Here is a 27,622-nt window from a genome sequence, read left to right as displayed (position 1 = left end):
ACCTTTTAGTCAGTGCAACACAAAACCTGGCTGCAGCACCAGGGCAGAGTGTGGTTCGACCCCACTCCTGCCCTGCAAATTAAGATCCAAGGAGAACTGTGAACAACCACAAAGTCCGGCTTGCCAAAGCGGGTTATTTGGTGCAGTCCACTCCCACCTCCAGGCAGGGAGCCATGGTTTACGTCAGGCAGAAACAAAGGTAAGGGCGGGAGGAAGCGATAAGCAACGTTCGCTTTTTGCTGTGGTGATGCTCTGAGGCTCCAAGTTGTTGCATTTCAACTGCAGCTGCTTCTGCAAAGGTGGAATAAGCAGCCCTGACTTCATCATCTTGCCGTGGGCTGATCGCTGCTGCGGTTGGAAGCACAGCAGAAGCTGGGCAGAGAAACTGCAGCGCAACTGAAGTTAACGAGCCGGTAAGTACCATGCAATGGGTGCTGTGTGGAGAAGGGCTTTATTAACTACAGCACGCACTTTACCGAACGTCTAGGGTGAGCCTAGGAGAACCCGCATATGGTTATTTCGTTGTTGTGCTTTTCCCTTCCTGTACTGAGTCTTTTGAAAATATTTTCTGTATGTTGTACTGGTCCTTCTTATGAGGAGGAGGAAATGGGGATTAGACAGAGTTAACTGAGTGCTGGTTTTGGTTACATGCTGCAAAATATCATACTTCCAGGAGAGGCTATTAGGGTTACCATTGTCCGGATTCCCCCGACATGTCCGCTTTTCGAGCTAAAAATAGCATAGGGGGAATTTGTAAATGTCCGGACTTCCCCTCCCCATGCAGAGCGTGCGCCGGGCTAACAGGGCAGCAGGCTGTGACGCCACGAATAACAACCCTCCCGTTTTGCAACTGGGTGCGGTTTCTGCCACGTAACTTGACATCTGGGTTACTTGCTACCGCCTGGTCCATGGGGTTGCTAATCAGGAGAGATGGGGTATGTGGTCAAAAACACTCCCGATCTGCTTCCTGACCAGAGTGGCCCCTTTCATTAAATATGTGAAAAGGGAGGTAAGTTTTGGGGGTACGGAGCATGCCCCTAAGCCCAATGTGGGGTTGCGGATCAGGAGGGATGGGGTGTGTGGTCGAAAACAATCCCGATCTGCTTCCTGACCAGAGTGGCCCCTTTCATTGAATATGTGAAAAGGGAGGTAAGGTTTGGGGGTACGAAGCATGCTCCTGAGCCCAAGGTGAGACCAGAGTGGCCCTTTTCATCGATCAGCTTCCTTCTGGCTAGCATGCCCCTGAGCCCAAGGTGAGACCAGAGTGGCCCTTTTCATCGATCAGCTTCCTTCTGGCTAGCATGCCCCTGAGCCCAAGGTGAAGCCAGAGGGGCCCCTTTCATTTTTTTCACTGGCTTCTTCCTTGCTTATTTTCAATGACTTGGCTGCTCATGCACCTGTCACTGGTCCAGGGAGGGTTGCAAAACAGGAGGGATGGGGTTTGTGGTCAAAAACACTCATGATCTGCTTCCTCCTGGCTAATGTGCCAAATTGATCTATTGGATGATTGAGGCGCGCTGTTTCACTTTTTTGTGTGTGAATCCGTGAAAAAGGAGGTAAGGTTGGGGGTACGGAGCATGCCCCTGAGCCCAAGGTGAGACCAGAGTGGTCCCTTTCATTGAATTTGTGAAAAGGGAGGTAAGGTTTGGGGGTACGGAGCATGCCTCTAAGCCCAAGGTGATACCAGAGTGGCCCCTTTCATTGAATTCGTGAAAAGGGAGGTAAGGTTTGGGGGTACGGAGCATGCCCCTGAGCCCAAGGTGAAACCAGAGTGGCCCTTTTCATCGATCTGCTTCCTCCTGGCTAGCATGCCCCTGAGCGCTGTTTCACGTTTTTGTGTTTGAATCCGTGAAAAGGGAGGTAAGGTTTGGGGTGACGGAGCATGCCCCCGAGCCCCAGGGGATACCAGTGTCCCCTTTGATTGATCTGCTTCCTCCTGGCTAGCATGCCCCTGAGCCCAAGGTGATACCAGAATGGCCACTTTCACTTTTTTCACTGGCTTCCTCCTTGCTTATTTCCAATGACTTGGCTGCTCATGCACCTGTCACTGGTCCATGGGGTTGCGAATCAGGAGGGATGGGGTTTGTGGTCAAAAACACTCACGACCTGCTTCCTCCTGGCTAATGTGACAAATTGATCTATTGGACGATTGCTATATCCTGAATAGTAGTGACTGGGAATGGGGGGAGGGGGAGTGGGTGGGGAGTGTAGCAGATGCCAATTTGAGGTGAATATTCTCTTGGCCAGATTCTACTGGGTTTATGGTGCTTTGTGCTATGGACTGGAGCAAAGTGGCTGGTGAATAACCAAGAATCTGGTTAATAATTATTCTCTAAATTCAGCTTTTTTCTTTCTCTCTCTCCCTGAATTATCACTAATTCAAAATAGTAGTGTGCAAGTTGACTGGATAATGGTAATAGCATAATCTCTTGTTAAAGCATTGTAAACCCTACTACCTGATTTTTATATTAAACACTTACTATACATAATACAATAAATCTGACAGAAACAAAACCTAGGAAAGTTTGTTTTCTGTTTCTTATTTAAAGTTTTCCAGTAATCTCCTCTTGCTTCAGAATGCCTAATGTCTCACCCATACTGTTTGCAATAGGATTCAACCTGTGGCTTGGCTGATGACTTTACTGCTTCCTGAAGAGCTGGGACCTCAATATTCATCTCAGATACTATATGCAGAAGCACAACTCTGTATATGGGGGGAATTATTGACCTTGTGCATATGTAATGGTGTTTGGTGTTTGTAAGACAAAGTATAATAATCACACTTCCCAAATTGCAATGAACTGTGGAAAAGTTCCTGTTTGGTGTGAGAGATGTTACTTATACCTAGATGCACTACCCTTCCCCACCTCCAGCCCTACGCATGCTGGCTTGGGAATATCACTGCTGTAGTGTCAGCTTTTAAGAGAGCTTCACATGCACCACTTCTAGTATTACGGTAAGTTAAAACAAGCTACAGTACATTGGGACATTAATACTCTATTACCGTGTTTGCATTAGCATTTTAAAAGCAATAACACTTAACAGACCAGTATATCCAGGACATTACTAGCACACTTTTCCCCCACCGATACCTAGTAGTTGCACTGTTATCTCCCATAGCTACTTACATTGCAGCTTTTTTTGTTAAAACTAAATTGGGAAGAAAGACTACTGATTCAGAACTTGTTTAATGGTTACGTTATTGCCAAAGGGGGTAGGGTGTAGGCTTGGAGGGAGGAAGGTTTCTATGATGTAGGCAGTATCAGGTGTTTTATCCAAAACCAGAATATGAATGGTGCTGGTCTTCTTGGTCTCCTTATTGACAAAGGGATTGGCCTCAAATACCTGGTTGTAGGACTCTTCCATGGTGTAGTTTTCATCTTGGGTGGCCTGGTCCTAATTATATTAAAACATGTACTTTAGTCTCTGTAATTATCTGTTATAACTCTGTAGCTTTTTATGAAGGCAGGAGTAAAATAAAAGTAGCTGCAATAGTTCCACAGTTAACTAAAACTGAAAATTTACATAATTTAAATCAGACTCTTAATCTTAATTTTTGCTTAATAAATAAGTCCATAAGAAAACTCTATTGGGAAACTGCTACAGTTTACTAGGAAAGTGCACTTCTCCTATATAGGTCATAAGGATCCTATCTGTCTGAATACTGGCTGCTCTTTCTTTCTTTGATATGCAGAGTGACTGATGCTTTTCAGACATCAGTTGTGGGTACAGAAGGGTTTCATTGCATCTTCTCTCTTGGCCCCAGCTACTGTTCTCCCTCCTTGTTGCATTGATAGTGGGTGAGTGTGTCTCGCCCCTTTTTTTTAATCATATATGCTAGGGACAGTCTTGTCCTCTTCCCCTCTCCTGATGTCAGTGTAGATGCAGGCGGTGCAAAATGTACTACAGTCATATAGTATCTCAAATGCACAGCTGCATTTCAATGATCTGAGGTTTGAAGAACAATATGGAACTAGCTATTCTTCTTCGAGTGATTGCTCCTGTGTATTCCACAGTAGGTGTGCATACTTGCCACGTGCACTGGTGCCAGAAGTTTTTCCCTTAGCAGTACCCATAGTGGGGGAGCACCGCTGCGACCCCTGGAGTGGCGCCTCTATAGCGCGCTATAAGGGGAGCTGCGCACGCCCTCCACCCTCAGTTCCTTCTTGCCGCCAGTGAAGGTAGTCGGAACTTTGTGCTCCAGCCTTGCTGTAGCCCTTCCAGTAGCCTTAGTCGTACTCAACTTCCCCTTAGTTGGATAACTTCTTTAGTTTGTTGCCTTGTGCGGGGCATGCCCCGTGCCCCAGGCTTCAAGTTGTGTGACTCCTGTCGCAGTTCTATGCCAAGAAGCGACCCGCACACTCAGTGTCTTCACTGCTTGGGCGAGACTCACGTAACCAATCGCTGTAAGATCTGTCGGTCATTCAAGCCTTGAACGAAATGTGAGAGAGATATCCGGCTCCGGGACCTGCTGATGGAATCTGCGTTGGCCACGGCACCGGCACGCCGATCGGACTCGGCACCGGGTGCCTCATCCTCGGTGCGGAGCGAGGCACCTTCCACCAGTCGGCACCGCTCATCTGCTACGAAGCAAGGGAAGACTCAGCGGCGCCGACAAAAGGACAGGGCTGAGGCCGGACTCGTGCTGGGCAGCCCGTGATCCCCCCCGGGACCCAAACCTCTGACTCATGCCGAGTGGAGTAGTCCAGTCCCGTCCACGCGTGCCTCTCCCGCAGTGAGAATGCCGTCGACGCCGGAGGCTGCACAGGCCGCGCATGACATCCTTTCCTTCCCGGTGCCGGGTGCGCCACCTGAGACAGGCCCCCGGTCCTGAGGGAAGTGGCCATTGGGAGCACACCAGCCCTCCCCAGCAAGAGACAGCCCACGCTCCGAGGACCGTGCGCCCCGTTTGCCGAGGTCCTCACATAGCTCACGTCAGTCCTCCACTCCGATCAGACTGGCAGATTCGCCTGCACAGGAACCTCGAAGGTCCTCCACTCCCCATTGGGAGCGGAGGCACTGAGACAAGCGGCGTCGACGCTCCTCTTTGGATAGGAGCTACAGGAGCAGATTCCGACGCCATCGTTATGGACGCTCGGGCTCGAGTGCCCGCTCCGCTAGACACCATAGACAGGCGTTACCGGCACTGAAGCATCGAAGCTACGATCACCGGGACGACTATGAGAGCAGCACTTTGGTCGAGTACTGCTCCTCATCGTTGTCGAGGTCCAGATCTTGAGGTCGGCACCGGCACGACCGTAGATGCTCCAGTCGCTCCTACGGCACCGTGCGGTCAACAGCGACCTTGGCCTCAGCACCCAGCCACCTGTCCCCGAGCCGCTCCAGGCCCCAAGAGCAGCCTGCACCGCTCGGCACCCAAGCCAGTCAGTGGCAAGGGGCGCCATGGCAGGGCCAATGGTGTCAATGGGCACCGTGGCCGCAATTGCCTGTCCAGACGAGACCCCGCTCGGTAGCCAGGGCGTCCCAGACCCATTCGGTGTCCCCACCTCGACAGAGTCAGAAGTCGACGGGCACCGAACCGGCGGCACCGGGCCCAGACTCGGTCTTGGGAGTCGAACCAGCGGCAGCTCCCGATGCCCTGGTAGCTGGACAGGCCCCCTCACCGGCACCGGAGGAGACCATAGCAGCACCTCCGTCCATTGTACAAGAGATCTTTAAAGCTCACCAGGAGCTCCTCAAAAGGGTAGCCTCGAATCTCCAACTCTAGGCTGAGGAGATGGAGGAGCTGTCGGACACCCTTTTCAATGTTCTGTCCTCCTTGGCACCGGGCCGTGTGGCCTTACCCCTTCACCAAGGTGTGGCCAACATATCGACTGCCCTGTGGCAGACCCCAGCTTCCTTGGTGCCCATCTCCAAGAAAGCAGAAAAAAAGTACTTTGTTCCGGCTAAGGGACATGAGTACCTGTACTCCCACCCGGCACCTAACTCCCTGATGGTGGAGTCAGTCAACCATCGGGAACGCCATGGCCAGCCTGCACCCACCCCCAAGGACAAAGATGCCAAGAGACTTGATTCTTTTGGCAGGAAAGTTTATTCTTCTGCGAGCTTTCAACTTCGGGTGGTGCTAAAATTTGCCATATTATGATGGTCTCTTCATATAGTGGTAGAAAGACATACAATATTTGTGGTGTGTTAGGGCACTGGCTCTCAACCAGGAGTGCACGTACCACTGGGGGTACGAAGAGGTCTTCCATGGGGTACATTAAATCATCTAGATATTTGCCTAGTTTTAAAACAGGCTACAGAAAGCAGTAGCAAAGTCAGTACAAACTAAAATTTCATACAGATAGTAACTTGCTTATACTTATTTATATGCTATACACTGAAAAATAAGTACAATATTTATATTCCAATTGATTTACTTTAGAATTATATGGTAAAATGAGAAAGTAAGCAATTTTTCATTAATAGTGTGCTGTGACACTTTTGTATTTTTATGTCTGATTTTGTAAGCAAGTAGTCTTTAAGTGAGACAAAACTTGGGGGTATGCAAGACAAATCAGACTCCTGAAAGGGATACAGTAAGTCTGGAAAGGTTGAGTGCCACTGTGCTGGGTGATAGAGTTTATTTCTTTACTGAGTGTGGCATGTCTGGTTGTGGCAAGGCATAGTTCAGTTAAATCATATTGCATGTATATTTTGATGCGTAGTTGAGGGACACTTGCTTTATTTCTGACACAATCTATAAAAAGTATAATGATTAAAGTTAAAAATGAACTTTAGTTTCTTCTTCGGGTATGTGTCTGTATGAATCCCACTGTAGGTGCATATGTGCCTTGTGAGTGAGGTCAGGTTTTTTTTGAACAGCATTGTCTGGGGGTGCACATGCACCCTGTATCTCCTTAGGCTCCCGCATGAGGGCATAACGGGTAGAGTGGGTGAAATTTATTTCTCCCCTTGCAGTTCCCTCTTATCAACCATGATAGTGAGACAAAACCTGGCGAATGTCTGACCCACTGCTTTCTCTGATCTTCAAAGGCCTATTCTCAACTAGTTTGCTGGGGAAAAAAATCTCTTTTCACCCTCCTTATCCCTTTAATTTCTTTAATTTGGATGTTCAAAAAAAAAAAATACAACACCTCTCCCCCTCCCCGATAGAGGGGGGACAAGATGCTTCACGACAAGCAGACTCTAAACCTTCAGGGTTTGAAACCTGCCTGACCTGCGAGAGACTCATCCCCCTGGTCAATGGGCAGAGCTGATGCCTGTTCTGTCTGGGGGAGGATCAGATCCTTAATAAGTGTTCAATTTCTAAATCCTCTTCGGGGATTCACAAATTGAGGGCCATGCAGCTGAAACTGTACCTGCTTAAGCAATGTATGTGCATCATCTCAGACCTGGCCTGCCCCAAGCCCCCTGAATCCTCTGGGCGGTCTTGGAATGTCTCACTATAAAACACTGGAAAGCTGTAAAAAAGTTGGAGGCTACTATATACTGGCATTGATCTATGTCAAGGGTCGGCAACGTTCGGCACGCGGCTCGCCAGGGTAAGCACCCTGGCGGGCCGGGCCAGTTTTATTTACCCGCAGACATGGCAGGTTCGGCCGATCGCGGCCCTCACTGGCCGTGGTTCGCCGTCCTGGGCCAATGGGGGTGGCGAAAAGCCGCGGCCAGCACATCGCTCACCCGCGCCGCTTCTTGCCGCCCCCATTGGCCCGGGACGGCGAACCGCGGCCAGTGGGGGCCGCGATCGGCTGAACCTGCCGCGTCAGCGGGTAAATAAAACTGGCCCGGCCCGCCAGGGTGCTTACCGAACGTTGCCGACCCCTGATCTATGTGCAGACCTCTCATGGACATCACTGGTTTTGTGCAAAAATTTAGGATAGAATGTTAAAGACTTTTTTTTTTTTAAAGAGAGAAATACTTTAGTGCACTCTTTTATACACAAAGTGTACTCATTTCCATGAGACCCAGAAGTATGACAGATACTATGGATCAGATACAGCAGGGGTCGGCAAACTTTCAGAAGTGGTGTGCTGAGTCTTCATTTATTCACTCTAATTTAAGGTTTCGCATGCCAGCAATACATTTTAACGTTTTTAGAAGGTCTCTTTCTATAAGTCTATAATATATAACTAAACTACTGTTGTATGTTGTGGTGGGGCGATTGCCCCACGCCCAGAGAGGGTGGGCTGCAGCAGGCCTAGGCGCCTGCGCAGACGCACAACCAATCAGGGAAGGGCTTACAGAGAGCCAATCAGAGGACAGATTGGGGCCAGCCAATCAGGGCCCGGCTTAGCCATATAAAAGACTGCCCAGAGCAGGAGCAGTCAGTCTGTCCCAGGCCTTCAGAGGGGAAGGTCTGTCTCCAGAGCTGGGAGGCCAGCACAGTGCAGGCCAGCTTGGGAGAGTGGGAGAAGGCCCTACTCCATAGCCTGCCAGGCGGTAGGCCTGGGAGGAGGAGGAGGAGGCCTCGCGTAGAGAAGGGCTGTTGGGGAAGCAGTCCAGAGGGATAGACAGAGGAGGAAAGAGAAGGAAGACAGCGAGACTGTCACCCGAGGGCCTCTGGACCGGGACTCAGAGTAGTGGGCGGGCCTGAGTTCCCCCCCCCTTTTCCCCCCTTTGTTTGCGGTGCTGCCCTACGCACAGCCACAGGCTGCAGGGAGCGGCCGGCCTGAACCATGCCGGGTCCTAGACTGTAAGGATCAGACTTGAAGGTTTGGGGCTGCTGTTTACCCCCTCTCTCCCCCCCGGAAGGGGGTGTGAATGGACAAAGGGACACTGTCGGAGGACAGTGTTCCAGAAGAAGAGGATGCCGAATGTTGGGAGCAACGCAACGCAAGTCTGTGCACCCCACAAAGGTGAGACGACAGGCGGGACGCCACCCAAAGAGGGCGCTCTACTGGCTCAAACTAATTCCCCGAGACGACCAGGAGGAGGCGCCGCAGCGGTGAGCTACCGACCCTGTCACATATGTAAAGTAAATAAGATTTTTAAAATGTTTAAGAAGCTTCATTTAAAATTAAATTAAAATGCAGAGCCCCCCCAGGACCGGTCGCCAGGACCAAGGCAGTGTTAGTGCCTCTGAAAATCCGCTTGCGTGCCGCCTTTGGCAGGCATGCCATAGGTTGCCTACCCTACCCCTGAGATACAGTATCTAAACTGTGCTTTGTGCAGTTTGTGAAGGAAAGAGGAGTAAAGGTGCTTTAAGGTTCGAGTTATGTCTCCTGCGTCTCACTGCTGACTAGCTGCAGACCTAGTGCTCAGAATTAAGGAATGTTCTCAGGGCTAGCTACATAACTCTATACTAGTTTTCAATGGCCTGCTAAATGCTTCAGACATGCCACCTTTTCACTTAGCTATATCCTGAATAGCAGGGCCACCCAGAGGGTTCAGGGGGCCTGAGGCAAAGCAATTTTGGGGGCCCCTTCCATAAATAAAAGTTGCAATACTACAGTAACATGTATTTGGAAATGTAAAAAATAACCAGTGAAATACATTCAAAAATTAATTTGTAGTAATTTGAAAAACACTAAATACATAATTTAAATACATAATTTAAAAACATTAAATGCTTTAATGGTATGTATACATTTGCAATTACATAATGGGCTGTTGCTGGGTGATGGTGATGTTTGGGATGGGGTCTGGTGGGTGCCTGGCCCCTCCCTTACATACCTCTTACCCCCTCTCCCAGAGCCTCAGCGTGCCACATCCAGGACGCCGGGGGATGGGATGGGGGAAGACTGAGGCGGGGGGAGCCTCCAACATACTTGGGGCCTGTGGGGCCCCTGGGGCCTGGCGCAAATTCCCCCCCCCCCCCCCCCCCCCGGCGGCCCTGCTGAATAGTGGTGACTGGGAATGGGGTGGGGGGGAGTGTAGCAGATGCCAATTTGAGGTGAATATTCTCTTGGCCAGATTCTACTGGGTTTATGGTGCTTTGTGCTATGGACTGGAGCAAAGTGGCTGGTGAATAACTAAGAATCTGGCTAATAATTATTCTCTAAATTCAGCTTTTTTCTTTCTCTCTCTCTCTGAATTATCACTGTGACGTTGTGCAGTCTATATGGTTTTATAAAAATATAAGTGAATATAATGTAACTGGGATATGCTTCATGCAAAAGGTCTCTTGTAAGGTATCATTACAAAGCTCATAATCTACTGAGTGTGATCATCCTATTTGTAGAAATGTACCACTCTTGTATCTAAAACTAGAAATATAAAACATAATTTACAATAGGCCCTCAGAGTTATGTAAAGTTTGGGCCATTAAGGATGGTTTGGAATCTTGATGACTCCCATTGTCTGCAGATGGCTGTATTTACCTGTTAGTCTTCCTGTATATGTGTGCTGGCAAGTGGGCAATGAAGTCTTGCAGTGACATGTGATCATGTCACCTGAACTGGAATCCATCTTTAACCTGGTGCTTTTTCAGTGAGGGGTGTGTGGAAACCCAGAGGGACAAAGGGTTCCCGCCTTATGCAAAAGATATATAAAGATTTCACAAAGGAGAGAGGAGCCATCATGAAGAATCCCCTAGCTATCACCTGAGCTGCAACAAGAGCTGTACCAGGGGAAAGAATTGTGCCCAGGCCTGGAAGGTGTCCAGTCTGAGAAAAACTTACTGAAACATCTCTGAGGGTGAGATTATCTGTATTTAGTTTGATTAGACATAGATTTGCGCATTTTATTTTATTTTGCTTGGTGACTTACTTTGTTCTGTCTGTTACTACTTTGAACCACTTAAATCCTATTTTCTGTATTTAATAAAATCACTTTTTATTTAGTAATTTACTCAGCATATATATTCATACCTGGGGGAGCAAACAACTGTGCATATCTCTCTATCAGTGTTATAGAGGGCAAACAATTTATGAGTTTGCCCTGCATAAGCTTTATACAGGGTAAAACGGATTTATCTGGGTTTAGACCCCATTGGGAGTTGGGCATCTGAGTGCTAAAGACAAGCACACTTCTGTGAGCTGTTTTCAGGTAAACTTGCAGCTTTGGGACAAGTGATTCAGACCCTGGGTCTGTGTCTGGAGCCAGACAGGGTACTGGAGTCCTGAGCTGGCAGGGAGAACAGGAGCAGAGGTGGTCTTTGCACATTGGGTGGCAGATCCCAAGGGGGTTTCTGTGATCCAACCCGTCACAATCACTAATTCAAAATAGTGTGCAAGTTGACTGGATAATGGTAATAGCATAATCTCTTGTTATAACATTGTAAACCTTACTACCTGATTTTTATATTAAACACTTACTATACATAATACAATAAATCCCTAATGTTAGAACCTGGCTATGCTGCTGCTGTAGAGGGCTCATCACCCAGCAGCTGGGGGCCACATGGCCAACGGGTGTGGGTGGGATCTCGGGAGTCACATCCCAGGGATCTGTCCCAGTCTCCAGCACTGCTCCAGCTCTGAGCTGTCTCCACTGCCTGGGACCTGTGGGGGCCCCACCTGCCTCCCCAGGGAAAGAGCCACCTGGGACTGGTGCAGAGGCTGGGCTAGTCTCAGCCAGTCACAGGGGAAGGCAGGGACGGGGGGTGGCTCAGCTGGATCCTGCCAGGCATGTGGGTCCTAAGGGAGCCTGGTCCGGGTAGGCTCTGCTCCTGCTCCAGCCTGGCTGATTGCACCCCCAAGGGGCCGGAGTTATCCTGCCCCAGAACCAGCTCTGGCTGTGCCTGGCAGACAGTCACCTCCCATCAGGGCCGGCTATTGTGGCTGGGGATTAGGGTGTGGGAGAGTAGGTCTCTAGTGGGGGGTGGGGTGCTGTGCAGTGGGGGTTGGGGAGAGCTGTGTTTGTTGGGGGGGCTATGCAGTGGGGGAGAGCTGTGTGTGTCAGGGTGCTGGGAAGTGTGGGGGTCTGTGTGGGGCACTGTGCAGTTGTGGCAATGGGGGGCACTGGGCAGTGAGGGAATCTGGGGGGGGCCTCTGGGTGGGGAGGTGCAGGGCACTGTGCAGTTGTGGGAGGACTGTGGGGGGGGGTGTCTCCAGCTAGGGGGCACTGGGCAGTGAGAGGATCTATGGGGGGGTTCTGAGTGGTCTGTGGGAGGGCACTGGGCATGGGGGTTTTTGTGGGTCTCTGGATGGTGTGGCACTGGGCGTAGGGAGTCAGGGGGGTGCTGGGCAGGGGGGTAGCATGGTGCAGCATGGGACTGCCCCGAAGGGGAAGAAGCACGATGGAAGCGCAGGGCTGGGCTGGCTAGTGTGCGTCTGGCAGCTTCCGGTTTGTAAACAGTGCCCTTGTACTGCGCTGGGTGGAATGGGCTGTCCCTACCATGCCAATACCCATCTAATCTCCCATTTTCCCCAGCCAGCCCGTCGCTCTGAGGACTCTGCCCCCCTGCCCCATGTCCCCATTTCCCCCATGGGGGCTCACAAATATGGTTAGCACCAGGCCCCAAAAGGTTAATCCAGCCCTTTTTGGGGTGCAGGCTCTGGGATGCAGGAGGGTTGCAGGCTATGGGGAGTTTGAGTGAAGGGTGCAGGCTCTGACCTTGGGCAGGGGATTGGGATACAGGAGGGGGTGCGGATATGTGGGCTCTGGGAGGGAGTTAGCAACTCAGTATGTTATATAGGAGAAATGAGCTCTAGTGAGTGATTTCATATAGACATAGAAACTGATAGACACTTTTATATATTCAAAATGTGAGAGGCAGAGTTTGAGGGAGGGAGTGTCCGTACAACATTTCACCGCATTCAGTCTCCTGGCTGGAGCAGTAACTGCACAGGGCTGGTCAGAGGATTCAGTGTCCAGGAGTGGCGTTTGAGCCACTGTGCTGCAGCGCGCCAGGGCCGCTCCCGGACGCGGCGTGCTGAGACACAGGGGCTTGGGGGAAGACAGAGGCGGGGCAGCCTCCGATATACTCGTGGGGGCCCCTGTGGAAAATTGCCCCACTTGCCCTCCCGGGCAGCCCTGGCGCTGGCCCTGCAACACTTCTATAGGATAGAGAGGAGCTGCGGTGATTAAGCTTTGGCAGGCTAGGAATTGGAGGCCTGTGCCTTTAAGGTCCCAGGAACCCGCCCTCTGCTCCAGGGCTGACATGCAGCGTCCTGTGAGCAGAACGAAAACCTCCTCTGCACCCCCTACACCCCTAGATTAGCGAGCACAGTGGGTGCCTCATCCCACGGGATCACTGTTTCCCCCTCCCTAAACGAGGGTTTTGTCCCTGCACGGAGTCTGGCAGCATCTCCCCCCCCGGGCTTAACCCCGGCTCCCACCCCTCACCCCCGAGTTTTCCCCCTTCAGCCCCTCTTCTGCCGCTAGTTACAGTAGCTTGAGCCCCCCGGCCAGTAAATTTCTGCCTGCTGCTCAGACCCTGACAGCCCCCTGCTAGGGTTACCATTCGTCCGGATTTACCCGGATATGTCCTCCTTTTTGTGTTAAAAATAGCGTCTGGGGGGGAATTTGTAAATCACTAAAAATGTCCGGGATTTCCCCCCCATGCAGAGCGAGGCGCGGCTGGGAGGGCTGCAGGAAAGTCAGCTGCTCGCATGGGGCTCTGGCAGCCAGAGCCCTTCCCCCGCAGCTTGCCGGGCTGGACTCCGGAGCAGCTGTAGAGCTCCTCCTCCCCCCCTGCATTCTGAGACGGCCAGCCTGCCGGGCCATTTGCATCGGGGCCTCGGCAGCTCCTCCTCCCCTGCAGCCCAGCGCCCCGCTCCAGCAGCACTGTGCAGGGGCAGGGACCGGGTTGTGTGTTGTGCTGGGGAGCGCAGCCACGTGTCCGGCTCCGCACAGAGCCCAACACCATGTTCTGAGCGGCAGGGTAAGGGGGCCAGGGGGCAGGAGAAGGGGCAGGGAGATTTTGGAGGGGGCAGTCAAGAGATGGGGGGGGTTGGGAGTTCGAGGGGGGGTTTTGGGGGGGGTGGAGAAGGTTTTGGGCAGTCAGGGTACAGGTAGGGGGTAGGGTCCTGGGGGACAGTTTGGGGGGGATCTTAGGAGGGGGCAGTTAGGGGACAAGGCACAGGGAGGCTTAGGTAGGGGGTGGGGTTCTGGAGGGCATTTAGGAGCAGGGGTCCCAGGAGGGGGCAGTCAGGGGACAAGGAACAGGGGGGGGTGTTTGGGAGTTCTGGGGGGGGGCTGTCGGAAAGGGGTGGGGAGAGGGATTGGAGCAGTCAGGGGACAGGGAGCAGAGGGATTTGGATGGGTCGGGAGTTCTGGGGGGGGGGCTGTCAGGGGGTGGGGAGTGGTTGGATGGGGCATGGGAGTCCCAGGGATCTGTCTGGGGGTGGGGATGTGGATAAGGGTTGGGGCAATCAGGGTACAGGTCTGACCAAGGGGAACAACTGTGAGTGGGGTGCAGTGGCGGGAGAGGGGCACCGCATGTGAAATGAACATTTGTTTGTTAGACTTTCGCACTGCAAGCTGAGAACCTGAGGCAAAGGATGCTGCCCAATATACTCTGGGGCGGGTGTTTTCATCAAAGTCATATGATTTTGAATCATGCTTGTGGTGTTTTCCCAAATTAATGCCCAGTTCCTTTCCCCTTTTTAGTAAAAGTTTTCTTTTCTATGCACAGACTCACTGCTTGCGATTGGGGAAGTATTATCTCTTAGAGGTACCCTCAGGTGTGTGTAATTTTTCCACATTACTGGTTGGTGGCTCAAACCGGATCTGTGTTGTATTGTCAAAAGGATCCCCTAGACATTGAACCTGGCCCTTTGCTGCTGACTCAACCTGATAGAAAGGTTTCATAAATAATACCACTTCCAGTCTCTGCCCAGGCACTCCCTGTCCCAAATTTGAAGGTGGTAGTGGCAACATGGACAAATGGGCATTGATATAGGTCTGGCTGGGTAATAAATAAACATGCAGGAGTCTAGATTGCCCTACTACTCCTGTATGTTTGTTTACTTACCGTGTGCAGGTTGCAAATCTATTACACATCTTTTGTACAACATTGAAATCAGTATAGGACTCCATCAGAGATCTCTTCCACCTCGAACGATACTTGATGAGCTGCCCAGTATGTCATAAGACCAGGAAACATTTTATATAGTGAATAAAATTTTCTGAATATTGTTTTAATACACTAGGAATTAAAAAACATGCTGCAGAATTTAGCAACCGACTAAAAAATTAGTAATTTTTTGTAAAATAAAACTGTACAGAGTAATCTACATTAGTATTATATACCTCGATAGCATTCATCACCATGCATTTTTGACAGGTTTCCACACCCCATTTCCACCCCGTTTCCATTGGCTCCGAAGTTTAGCGCCGTCGGCCATTTTGAAAAAATTTATGTGTGTGTGTTTTTGTCCTTGTATACATTGAGAGAATAAGGTTGAAAGACTAGAGTGAGAAAAGTTTAAAGATGAAAAAGAAAGTTTGGATAAGGTTTAGAGAAAAAAGGGAAAGAAAGGTTGTTGGATGTGATTGAGTAAGGAGAACTATTGGTAAAGGGCAGGTTATTAAAGAATAGAAAGATTTTTGTTTTTAAAGGGCTAGTTTGAAAGAATAGAGATTTTTGGTGAGATTGAATAAGGAGAGATGGTGGTAAAGGCCTAGTTTGGTAGGCTATTAAAGAATAGAAAATTTTGAAATAAATGTAAAAGATGTATTAACTATCAGGGTAGGTTAAAAAAAGAGTTAAATAAAAAAGAAAACTAGGTTTAAAAAGAAAATTTACTAACGCAGAGCCTGTTTAGTAAGCACATGGCCAAAAGCTATCAAGGTGGCTAAGAAAAACACATTTAAGCTATTCAGTATCAGGGTGGCTAAGAAAATCATTAAAATCTAGGTTTGAAAAGGAAATTTAGTAAGGCAGAGCCTGTTTAATAAGCACATGGTAAAAATGTGAATAAAAAAGCATTCAGTATCAGGGTAGGTTAAGAAAAAAAGAAAGGTTAAAAGAAAGAAAAGGGGAAAGATAAAGAGCACATGGTTGAATTGGAGAGAGAGAGAATCTTTACCCTTTCAGTCTTTCTGTAGAATGAGGCAACTTTCCTGGTTCAGACCCTCTCAGACTTGTTATCACCGCCTTTGGATTGAACCAATCAGATGTTGTTCTACAACAGCATCATAGAATTCATTTTCCTGAACCAATCCTATAGTCCCAAGATTTTAAACAAGAGCCATCTTCCTCCTCTTTCTCCTCCCCTCCTCTCTCTCCCCTCCCTTTTAATACCCCAGGCCTAAACCCTGACTAAGAAAAAGTTTTTAAAAGTTTTTTCCTATGTTTTTAGTGAGGACAATTTGAAGGTGTCTTTTTAAATTAGTGGGTTAGAAAAGAAGAAGCCACTTTGAAAAACAAGTCTATCTGAAAACACAGTTTTTTCATTTAGCCCCTTTTTCATAGATTAGGGTTACCATATTTCCACAATCAAAAAAGAGGAGACTGGGGGGGGGAGGGAAACCCGCCCCACCCCCATCCACTCCCTCCCACTTCCCGCCCCCTGACTGCCCCCCTCAGAACTCCAACCCCCCCTGCTTCTTGTCCCCTGACTGCCCCCTGCTGAGAACCCCCCACCCTAACTGCCCCCGTAGGAGGGGAGTTGAGTGGGGGGAGGAGGTCTGGGGTGCAGGTCCTGGGCTGGGGATTAGGGTGCAGGCTCTGGGATAGAGTTTGAGTGCTGGGTGCAGGCTCCGGGCTGGGGCAGGGGGTGGGTGTGCAGGAGGGGGTGAGGGGTGCAGGCTCTGGGATGGAGTTTGGGGGTGGGAGGCGGTGCAAAGGGAGGGGATGCAGGCTTTGGGAGGGAGTTTGAGGGCACGAGGGGGTGTGTGGGAAGGGGGGAGGGAGTTTGGGGATAGGAGGGGATGCAGGGGTGAAGGCTGTGGGTCTGAGGATGAGGGGTTCATGATGCAGGAGGAGGCTCAGGGCTGGGGCAGAGGATTAGGGTGCGGGGGGATGAGGGCTGGGGATGAGGATGAGGGGTTTGGGGCGTTGGAGAGGCTCAGGGCTAGGGTGGAAGGGCAGGGTAAGGGCAGCCTGTCTTCCCATTAGTGGATGGGGGACGCTAGGACCCGGGGGCAGCAGACAGCAGTTGCTTTTGCTGACTCTGGCAGTAGAGGCAGGCAGGGAGGGAGGGGCCCACAGGGGGGACGACGCGTGGAGGGGGGGTGGCAGGTGGAGGTCGGGGACCCATCCAACACTCCCCCGCTCCCTGACTGCCCCCCCCCCCGGACTCCCCTTACCATTCTGGCTCCATGTGTAGCCAAAACACGCTGCCCAGCGGGTCGGTTTGTGTGTTACACAGGGCTGCAGGCAGAGGGAGGGGGGTGCAGGGGAGGGCTCTGGCTGCTGGAGGCCAATGGGAGCAGCTCAATTGGCCCAGCAACCCAATCAGCAGCCGCACTCTGCATGGAAGGGAGGGAGGGAGGCAAGGGAGAAAAACACCCCGGACATTTTAACCTTGTTACCAATTCCTCCTGGGTGGCTATTTAGAGACGCAAAAGCCGGACATGTCCAGGGACATACGGACGGATGGTAACCCTAGCATAGGTGTTTCAATATAAAGTGAGCATGCAGAAACAGCCCCGAGTTAAAAATACAGAAAACGTATTTATAAAATTATTGTATAATAATAAAAAAAAATTTCCCTATGTTTTAAACTAACATGGATTATTTTTTAGTAAGAACAATTTGAAACAGCATGCTTTTTTAGCAAAGCCATTGTCATCAAAAACAGCATCTGTGAGTTAGTGGATCAGAGATAAGAAGGCCAGAACATAACAAGAAAGACCTAGGCCTGCTTTTAAAATAAAATTATGCCAAATACTTTGTATTAGAAAGAATAGTAACTTTAACTGTAAATAAGCTTACTATATAAAATAAAAACTTTTTAACCATTAAAGTTTAAAGAAGTTAAAGTATGTAGCCAGAGGATTCCCGCCTTTTTTTTTCTTCCAGAAAAAAACAAGTAAAAGGACCACTGCTCTGCTCTTATTTAAACAACCAGGACCTTCTTTTTTTCTCCACACTGTAACAAAAGCTGACCAACACATAATATAAACAATTTTAAAACGTGTTTTTTAAAGTAATGCCTAAAAAAACCCTCTTTTCTAACTTATTAAATAAACACTTAAAAGACAAACCTACCTAAAGATACATCCCTTTATTTACAGAAGTGTTTCAATTTTAGAAAGCACGCAGAAGCACCTCTGGCCTAAACCCTGACTAAGAAAAAATTTTTAAACTCTTTTTCCCAATGTTTTTAGTGAGAACAACTTGAAACACCCTTTTGAACGTAGCGGATTAGAAAAGAAGACCCCTTTGAAAAACAGGCTACATGAAGACACTTTTTTCATTTAGCCCCATTGGCGTAAGTATGCAGAAACAACCGAGGGTTAAAAACACAGAACCTGTTTATAAAAGTAATGTATAGTGATAAAAAAGTTCCCCCCTGGGTTTTAGGCTAGCACTGGTCATTTTTTTAGTAAGGACAGTTTGGAACAGCAGGCTTTTGCAGCAAAGCAGCTGTCAGCAAAAACAGCCTCTGTAAGCCAGTAGATCAGGGATAAGAAGGCTGCTTCTTTGCCTGCTTTTTAACAAATACAAGTGAAAGTTACATTAAGTTTTGTAAAGGAATAAACACTTTAAAAGACAGGCCTATATGAAGACAGAGCCCTTTATTTAAAATTTTTACATGCGTTTCAATTAAAAAAAATGAGCATGCAGAAAACACGCCAGAGTGAAAACCACAGAACCTTATCCTTTGACTTTCCCCCCATACTTTTAAGACTTGCTAAACAATGCAGTGTTTCGTTATATAAAGTTTTTTAACATTTAACACGAAAATACAGACTTGACTGAGATGTAACATAACATGACCGTTTTAAAGGATATTCTGTATGCAGTAAGGCCTATTTGAAGCATTTTTTAAAAAAGTTTATTATGAAAAAGCAGTATTGACTGAGCTGTAACAAAACAAGGCCCCTCTTAGGGATATTTTGTAGAAGTTTAGTGAACTAAAAAGGCTCAAGATACTGATCAGGGCCATCTCGGTGTTGGCTTCTAAAATTAATGTTGTGATAATTAAAGGGACAATGTCAGGTTGTTTAAGCCCCAAATTTAGGTTCCATCAGATAGAAATAAATTCATAAAACCTAAAATTAATGTAAATATTAAGGATTGCTTAAAAAACAAGAACCCGAACACTGCACCGCTTTGCTAGGGCGTAAGATAAGCAAAGTGAAACTGAAATGAGACTAACCGGGGCTTGCCCCGGCAGCCAGTGTCAGCAGGAAACAGCAGATGGCAGCGCTCCAGGCAACAGCGAGAGGAGACTTGGTGAGCAGCAAAGCTGGGGGCTGGGCGGAAGGGGCAGGCAGGGATAGGAGCAGAATAACGGGGCACAGAGCTAGAGTGGGGGAAGCTAATTGGAAGTAATGTAGGTCGGGGAGCATGCTCCAAACTCTCCCCCTCCCCCCCAATGCTTGAGGCTTTAAATGCTTCCAATCTGGTCCAGGCTCCATTACCCGCCTCTCCTCGCCCACCCCACAGTTAACCTGTTCTCTTCCGCAATCCCCCTCCAAACAACCCCCAGGCATCTTACTCCACGTGCTCCCCCGACTCAGTACCCTAAATCCCCATCGATTTCCCCAGTCACCCTGCCTTCGCCAACCCCCGCTCATCCCTACCCCAGTCCTGCTGGGCACATTGAAGAGGCTCTTGCCGCATCCCCACCCTACCCCAGCGGGGGAGCACCCAGAGAGGGAAATCGGTGACTATGGCTGGTGATAAATGTCCCACACCAAGCTGCGCAAAACCGAGACCTGGGTCCCTTCGTATATCACAGTTGAGGTGCGATACAGCCAACACACGTGTGTGACACACTATTTCTGTGCAGGACACACACACACGTTCTGCCCATAGCAGGATGTTGGAGGGGTCTTTCCCTCGGTTCCAGCTCCCACGTTTCTACACAGCTCAGTGGTTCTAGCTGGGCTCAGGCTGGCTTTGCACCTGACATGTTTTGCATCCTACCAGCTGCGGCTGCCAATAGCAACACAATCCACCGTGCAGCGTTTTGTCAGGACTCCGTACTGGGGGGCGATCGCCCTTTTGCTCAGTGCAACGCGAAACTTGGCTGCAGCTCCAGGGCAGAGTATGGTCTGACCCCCCCTTCTGCCCTGCAGAATTAAGATCCAAGGAGAACTGTGAACAACCCCAGAGTCCGGCTTGCCAGTGCGGGTTATTTGGTGCGCTCCACCCCGGGGAGGGAGCAAAGGTTTACTTCAGACAGAAACAAAAGATGGGGCTGGAGGAAGCGACATTATCCCATGTGTGTGCGGGCGTCTCTCCCTGCTGCGGTGAGGAGCTGGGATTCAAGGCTATTGCGGCTGCTTCTGCTTCTGCAAAGGTGGAAGAAGCAGCCCGGACTTCTCTGTTTTGCAGTTGGCTGATCACTGCTTTTGAGCACATGACAGGAAAGCACAGAGGCTGTGGGGAGAAAGTGCAGAGCAAGTGAAGCAGACTACCCAGTAAGCAGCAAGCAAATGGTGCTGGGTGGAGAAGAGCTTTATTAAGTACAGGTTTCAGAGTAACAGCCGTGTTAGTCTGTATCCGCAAAAAGAAGAACAGGAGTACTTGTGGCACCTTAGAGACTAACAAATTTATTAGAGCATAAGCTTTCGTGGACTACAGCCCGCATCCGAAGAAGTGGGCTGTAGTCCACGAAAGCTTATGCTCTAATAAATTTGTTAGTCTCTAAGGTGCCACAAGTACTCCTGTTCTTCTTTTATTAAGTACTACACTCATTTTACTGAATGGGAAGGGTGGGCCTAGGACAACCTGCGTATTAGTATTTCGTTGTTGTTGTTTCCCCTCCAGTACTGATTCTTTTGCAAATATTTTCTCTGTGTTGTACTGTTCCTTCTTTTGAGGAGGACGAAGTGGGGATTAGACAGCTTTAAATAACTTGTTTTTGGTTAAATGCTGAGAAAACATCCCACTTCCTGGAAAGATGCTACTGCATGAAATCAGGGGAATTTCACACAGCCTGGATTTAACTGTGCTTGTGCTGAGGGGAGGCAGGGGTTGGAGGGTGTTTTGCTTTCTCTGTGCAGAATTGAGAGAGGAAAGTTTCTGGGACTTTCTCTTCACACCAGTGTAAACTATGCTTACGGTTAATGGCCTGATTCCCCACTTCCTTGTACATTGTGTAGTTGTATACATCTGTGCAGGGTGAGTGTAAAATGCTACCAAATTAGAATTCTTAACGCTCCCACTGGTCCAAGATGCAAGGCAGTAGGAAGGAAAGGCCAGTGGAGTTACTCTGGTGTAAAGGAGGACAGAATTAGGCCCTCTGAGAATATAAATAAACAATATTCCATTGCTCTCTAGCTATAAGGATGCTTCTGTTATTTATTATATTGGGGAGCAGGAAAGAAAGGCATCTCTGCAGAAGCTTTTTACTTATGCTACTAAGGATCTATATGGCTTCCTCTTCTATCTCCCATCAGATGTCCCAGTCAAACTGTGTTAAATTAGATACTCTCTGGGCAGTTCTTCCCCTAGCCACATTGACAGGATGTGCTGTGTCCAGTGCTCATGCCACTCTAGTCTAATGCATCGGCAAAATGGACCAGTGCTCACTGATATTTTAAAAGAAAAAGAAAAGAAAATGTTCAGCTTCTTTAAACCACATCATGTTGGAGAAGTTTTTGTTAACTTGAAAATCCTGGCGTATACAATTAGTAATAACTGTGATACTGGGGGTGACAATAGGGAGGTTGTTTCTCTATGTCCTACCCTCTTAGGTATGTCTACACTTACCATTTAAAAGTCTCTTTTTTGCACTAAAACTGCAGGAGCGTCTACACTTATTAATGACATTTTGTGGTGAAACTCAGACGTTTCACCGCAAAAAGAAAACCATCTTCATGAGAGGCATACAGCTGTTACCGCTGTTCTTTTTGAGCGGCTGTGAAAGTGAAGACATGTTCTAGCAGTGTAAAAACCTTTTGGCCTCTGGAGGATATGCCACAGTTCCAAAAGCAGCCACTCTGGCCAGCATCTGCCTTGATGCACGGATGTCCGCCCCTCCCCCTGTAAGCCCTGGGAAGTTTGGAGCTCCCTTTCCCTTTGTTTGTAGATGTGGCGGGGAAAGCAGCAAGACAGCAGGAGGTTTTAAAAAGAATGCCATGGAAGAAACCAGGAAGTAAAGGGGCTCCTGAGACATGAAGCAGGGCAGCACACGGGGCACTGAGCAGGGACCCAGAATGCCTTCCCCTCACCCCCTCCCCTTCCCACAGGACCTATCGAGAGAGCTGCACTGTGGGATAGCTGCCCTACAGCGTTACTCTCATTGGGGATGGAAGTGCTGGTAGTGTAAACACTTTCTGACATCTGAGGAATTGAGTGAGTACACAAACCAGCACTTTACTTTCACTAGTTCCCTATCACTGGTGAAACTTACAGCGCAAAAACTCTGTAAGTGTAGACATACCCTTAGTTAGCTTCAGGAATAAAAGACCTTTTGGTCTAATTCTGTTCAGACGTTGACAGTGCAATTCTGTTCACAAGTTGATCCTGCAAGCCCTTTCTCATGTAAGTAGTCCCATTTACTAGAATAAGATTTTGTAGAATTATGCCCTATTTTTTTGGTGTCTGATATTCCATGTTGCAAAAAGCAACATTGTTGAAATTCCCTCTGAGACCGTTTCCACTTGGCTTATCCAGAACACTTTATCCAATTCTCTGGAATCCACAAGTCAGTTCAAATCTGGGCTCATCACTGAGGTTTTGTTTCAGAAAGTTGCATCTGAGGTGATCAGGTCAGGAGTAGTGGGGGCAGGATAGGGTGCATTACAGTTCCAAAGTACATAATTTTTAATCAGATTATACACATATTCTAAAACAGACTAACGTGCATTACATTCTACATTGTATCACAGGCTTTATGATTGGCTTACTAATTCTGTGAACCAGACCCTGTATGTTTATGATTTTGTCACAGTAAAATTAACCCAAATTCACAGAACAGTCATTGTAAAAATGTACAAAATCAAGTCATGGCAGGGCTGAAGCCAAAGCCTGAGCCACACTGCATGGGGTTAACAGGCAAAGCTTCCTCAGCATATCATGTGAAGTTAACCCTTCCCCATCCAGTGCAGGTTGAGTGCACCCCATCACAGTGTGGTTGATGCACCTTGTCACAGGGTATGACTATGCTGCATTTTAAAACCAGTGGCAGTGAGTTTCAGAGTCCAAAGTTCATGCTACAGCATAAAACAGCACTGTAAACATTGTGGCTTGGGCTCTCAAACTCACCCCTTCTGTGAATTCCAGAACTCAAGCGCCCGAAAATCTACACAGGTGTTTTTAGTGCCGTAGCACTAGTCTGAGTCTGTTGTGCCATTGCACAAGCCTAAGTCTGTAGATCAGGACTCAGAGACTCACTGCTGCAGGTTTTCAGATACAGTGTAGACATATCCAGAGGGCTCTACAGATGAAAAAATGAAGGTTCAGAAATACTTAAATATTCCGCTGGACAATTGTAAGCCTCAGTTGTGTTTTTTTTAGGTTATTGAAAAAAGTAAGATGGTCACATAACAGTGTTTAGCCAATTGGGCCAACTTTGTGTAGGTTATTTTATTTTGAGGGTCTTTTTGTCAGTTCTGAACTGTTGGGAAATATTAGTGGAGCTTTCATAAGTGGGGAGATCATATATATACATAAACTGGGCCATTCTCTACACGTCTCTTCTTTTCTTTTTTTTAAATTGCAGATGGGTTTCTGCTCCGTGTAACAGCACAGGCTCAGTAGCTTTAACATAGACCAACATGTGGCTGAGAACCTTCAGACTCCCTCCAAATATTTGGAATTAGAGAAGAAGAAATGAATCTTGCAAATCGTGGCGCAACATCCAGAGACATATTTGACTGGGACTATGTTCTGTGGAATGTTCGTTTGAAGTTACTAGCAGCTGGATTTTTTTTCTACCTGGGAGTATTTCTTCTAGCTCACTGGCTGTCGTCATGGATCAGTGCCAGTTATCGTGCTTTGCCAGGAAAGGAGAAGGCCTTCTGGAATATGTCTATAACACGTGGCCTGTTTGCAGTTCAGAGTTGTGGAGCTGGCTTGTGGGCCTTGCTCATAGATCCAGTTTTTCAAGCTGACCAAGTGTATGCACAGCAAAAGTGGAGCTGGTTTCACTGCTTAATAGCTGCTGGCTTCTTCTTGCATGAAAATGTAGTTCTTCATATGTCTAATATTGTTTTCAGGATGTTTGATGTGTTTTCAGTGGTTCATCATTTATTTGCTTTTGTTGGGCTTCTTGGTGTGATAACAAACATAAAGTCTGGACACTATCTACCCCTGATCGGACTGCTACTTGAGATGAGTGCTCCTTCCACCTGCATCTCCAATGTGCTTTTAAAGGTAATAACTTGGTGTGTTAATTATTGGTGATAGACGTTTCCATTATAAAGCTCACATTGCCTCCTGCTCAAAAAATATCTGCAAAGAAATATTGGCCTCCAAATTAAGAGATTAGTTCTGGGATCAAGGAAGAACTTTTCCTTCCAAACTTGAAGTGAAATAGCCATGGTAATCCTTAATTATAACATGCTAATATACTTAGATATTAAACATTTTTGCCCACTTTGTAGCACAGAAAGAAAATTGAAAGATTTAAAAAAATTACTTTACAGACTCACTAGTTGAGATCTAGTGCACAGGACTAAAGATTAGGTAACTACACTATATTTTTAAAATATTTGTTTAAGACTGAAAATAGTAACATAAGAATAGCTCATCAGCTCCAACAAGCTTAATATAGACCATTGAATTTCTGCTGGAGACTAAAGGTGTGTGCATGTGTGTTCACACATCTGAGTGTGTATGTATACTCTATGGATGCAGAGAGGGAGAACAGCTTTGAAGAGATCTTCCATGCTTGTAAGGAGAAAAGAAATCAGCCCTGCTTCTGAAACCACAATCAGTTCCAAGCGGTCTGTCTTAGTGGCTTAAGCATAAATTCTAAAATATCTGGACTCTTTAAAACTATAGCCATAAGCCCTGACAGGTTCACCTCAGCCCTCCTGTGATGCTTTTAATGAGAACTTAAACTTGAAGGTCCTGTCTTTGCATGTAGGTGCTAGAGCAGTTAGAGTCAAGGTTTGCTTGGGAGGTGTTTGCCATAACTTCCCAGACCCCCTGCACTTTTGTGACAGGTGCTTTGTTTTGATTTGTCTTCCTCCCTTCAACAGGTAGCTGCATCTAAGTGATGTTAAATGCACATAGGTGGCGAAGTGGTTTAGAATTCTGCTGGACAAAAGGTGCTATATAAATGTGCAATCTCTTTGCACTCCAGAGAAAAATGATTGAGAGAATGTGTGTATGGCAGTTTATACTAAATACAACAGGAAAGCTAAATATGTCTCTTATTTATAGAAAACACTGACTGCCTTATCTTGAAGCTGCAATCTCATTTCTCTTTCTTGGTTGTTGTCTCTTCCAGATTGGCTATGCTAATACCCTTTTTTGGAAGGCAACCCAATGGGTAAATATCCATATGCTTCACTGCCGCATGGTCCTTATTTATCACATGTGGTGGGTGTATATTTCCAATTGGAATGAAGTGGTGGAAAATCTGGGACTTCCATATTTTATTGTCTTTTTCATGGGGTTAAGTACACTTACATTAATACTTAATCCATACTGGACGTACAGATCAACTCAGCGGCTCTTCGGTCTAGTTGACAGGAACTTTCCAAATACAGCAGTGGAAAATGGATCTTCTGGTAAATTAAATAGTGAAACATTTCAGAAGAAGAGGATATAGTGCTGCAACAGCTGTTAGGATAACTGGAAAATATGTCTGGAAGAATATGGTGCAGGTTTACTACCAAGTCCATGAAAATAGAATTGCTTACAAGAAGTCTTTGAATATATTGATCCCTTCACAGTTTGCTATCAGTGTACTATAATCATTTATCAAAAGTGTTTTAAAATTGTTTCTGTCTATATTTAAAGTACACACACACCCACACACCCACAATCTTTGACTCAGTCAGGATTCATACCAGTAATTTTCGTCTGAGCATAATGTAGTCAAATCTCATTCTGGGGGAAGTGGCAAGTTAGTGATAGAAAGGCAAGGTATGTAAAAATCTACAGAATCATAATTTAAGTGGCAAGAGGGACTAACTGCCTACCCTCCCCCTCGCACCCTTCAGCTGCCATCTCCAGGTCCTCCAGCTGGTGGAATTTTTGATAATACAACTTTGTCAGAAATGGGTCAATTTAGGCGTTTGTACAATATCTTTCTCCCACGAACATAATGGTGACAAACCTAAAACAATTATGTATATATCTATTTGAGAAAATATTGAAATATCAACTTTTTAAAATTAAACTTTAACAGAGGGATGCATTGCTTAGATGAAAATGACATTGACCTTTGGTAATCCTAGGGAGTTTAGCCTTGACATGTAGAACTGAAAACATTTATTCATCAAAGTCATTATCTGTGTGATTTCCGTCTAGGGCTCCACTACTAGACACGTCACATTGATCGTCATCCACATCACACTCACACATCTCTGTTAAGGTAGACAGCTAGCCAGACATTTGCAGGGTGGTGGGCATCTGGTCTTTGTACATGAGCTTTTGATTAGCTGAAGGAGCGCATGGTATTTTATGCATAATTAGTGTGATTATTCCATCCTCCAAGATCCATCAATGCCAGATAGGGGAAGACAATTTTGGATGTGGTCAATCATCCCAGAGCCATTCCATTGCCTGATACTTTGCCCTCTTGATAGCAAATATAAATGCTCCCCTTGTCAATGACAATTTTTTTCCGTTTGCTTGCTGCTTGGAAAACATCCACCAACATAGCTCTGCAAGTGTCATAATGTTGGTCTTCAAATGGTAAACTAGGCATATGAACGCATTTATGACCTCATCAGTGACTGTCTCAGCCATTCTGAGCACCTTGAGAGCAAGGAGAGTCTCCGGAGGCTGAATGAAATGCCTTCCTGTAAGATACAGTAACTCCTCACTTTAACGTTGTAGTTATGTTCCTGAAAAATGCGACTTTAAGCGAAACGATGTTAAGCTAATTCAATTTCCACATAAGAATTAATGTAAATGAATGGGTTAGGTTCCAGGGAATTTTTTTTCACCAGACAAGACTATATTATATATATATACACACACAGAGTATAAGTTTTAAACAAACAATTTAATACTGGTACATAGTGATGATGATTGTGAAGCTTGGTTGAGGTGAAGGAGTCAGAGGGTGGGATATTTCCCAGGGAATGCCTTACTGCTAAATGATGAACTAGCAATTGGCTGAGCCCTCAAGGGTTAACTCTCACACTCTACAAGGCAGCAGGAATGGAGGGAGGGGAGACAGCATCGCAGACAGAGACACACACTATGTGTGAGAGAGAGAGAGAGATGTGCATTTCCCCTTTAAGTACGCTGCCTTGTTAATTAGATCAGCTTGCAGAGATGACAGCTCCTGCCAGCAAGCTTCCTCTATCCTGAGTCCTGTTGTGTGTGTCCCCTGCTCTATGGAAGATGGGGTATGCGGGGGGAGGGGGACACCCTGACATTAGCCCCCCTCTTCCTCCCAAGCAGGAGTCTCAGGGAGCAGCTCCAAGGCAGAGGGCAGGAGCTGCATATGGAAGTGGGGGGGAGGGACAGCTGCGATTGCTAGCCTGCTGGGCAGCTGCTGCACAGGGAACTTTGGGGAGC

The 27,622-nt window shown here is 47.5% G+C and overlaps 1 protein-coding gene across 6 annotated transcripts; it reads left to right on the top strand.

Annotated features, from left to right (window-relative positions):
* Positions 1-25,898, top strand: LOC128834633 (protein CLN8-like). Of its 6 annotated transcripts, none has more exons than XM_054023574.1 (4): positions 1-199; positions 286-413; positions 23,640-24,292; positions 25,374-25,898. In XM_054023574.1, the coding sequence occupies exons 3-4, from the start codon at positions 23,750-23,752 to the stop codon at positions 25,695-25,697; spliced, it is 867 nt and encodes a 288-aa protein (XP_053879549.1). In that variant the 5' UTR covers positions 1-199; positions 286-413; positions 23,640-23,749; the 3' UTR covers positions 25,698-25,898. The 6 variants fall into 6 exon arrangements, with proteins under 6 accessions (XP_053879549.1, XP_053879553.1, XP_053879551.1 ...); XM_054023576.1 differs by lacking the exon at positions 1-199 and adding an exon at positions 18,127-18,230 and having other exon boundaries at positions 209-413; XM_054023577.1 differs by lacking the exons at positions 1-199; positions 286-413 and adding exons at positions 13,543-13,732; positions 18,127-18,230.
* The last annotated feature ends 1,724 nt before the right edge of the window (positions 25,899-27,622 follow it).

This window comes from Malaclemys terrapin, chromosome 3, assembly GCF_027887155.1.
Source record: "Malaclemys terrapin pileata isolate rMalTer1 chromosome 3, rMalTer1.hap1, whole genome shotgun sequence".
In the NCBI taxonomy this organism is placed as follows: domain Eukaryota; kingdom Metazoa; phylum Chordata; order Testudines; family Emydidae; genus Malaclemys; species Malaclemys terrapin.
This window is presented reverse-complemented; position numbering and strand designations above follow the sequence as displayed.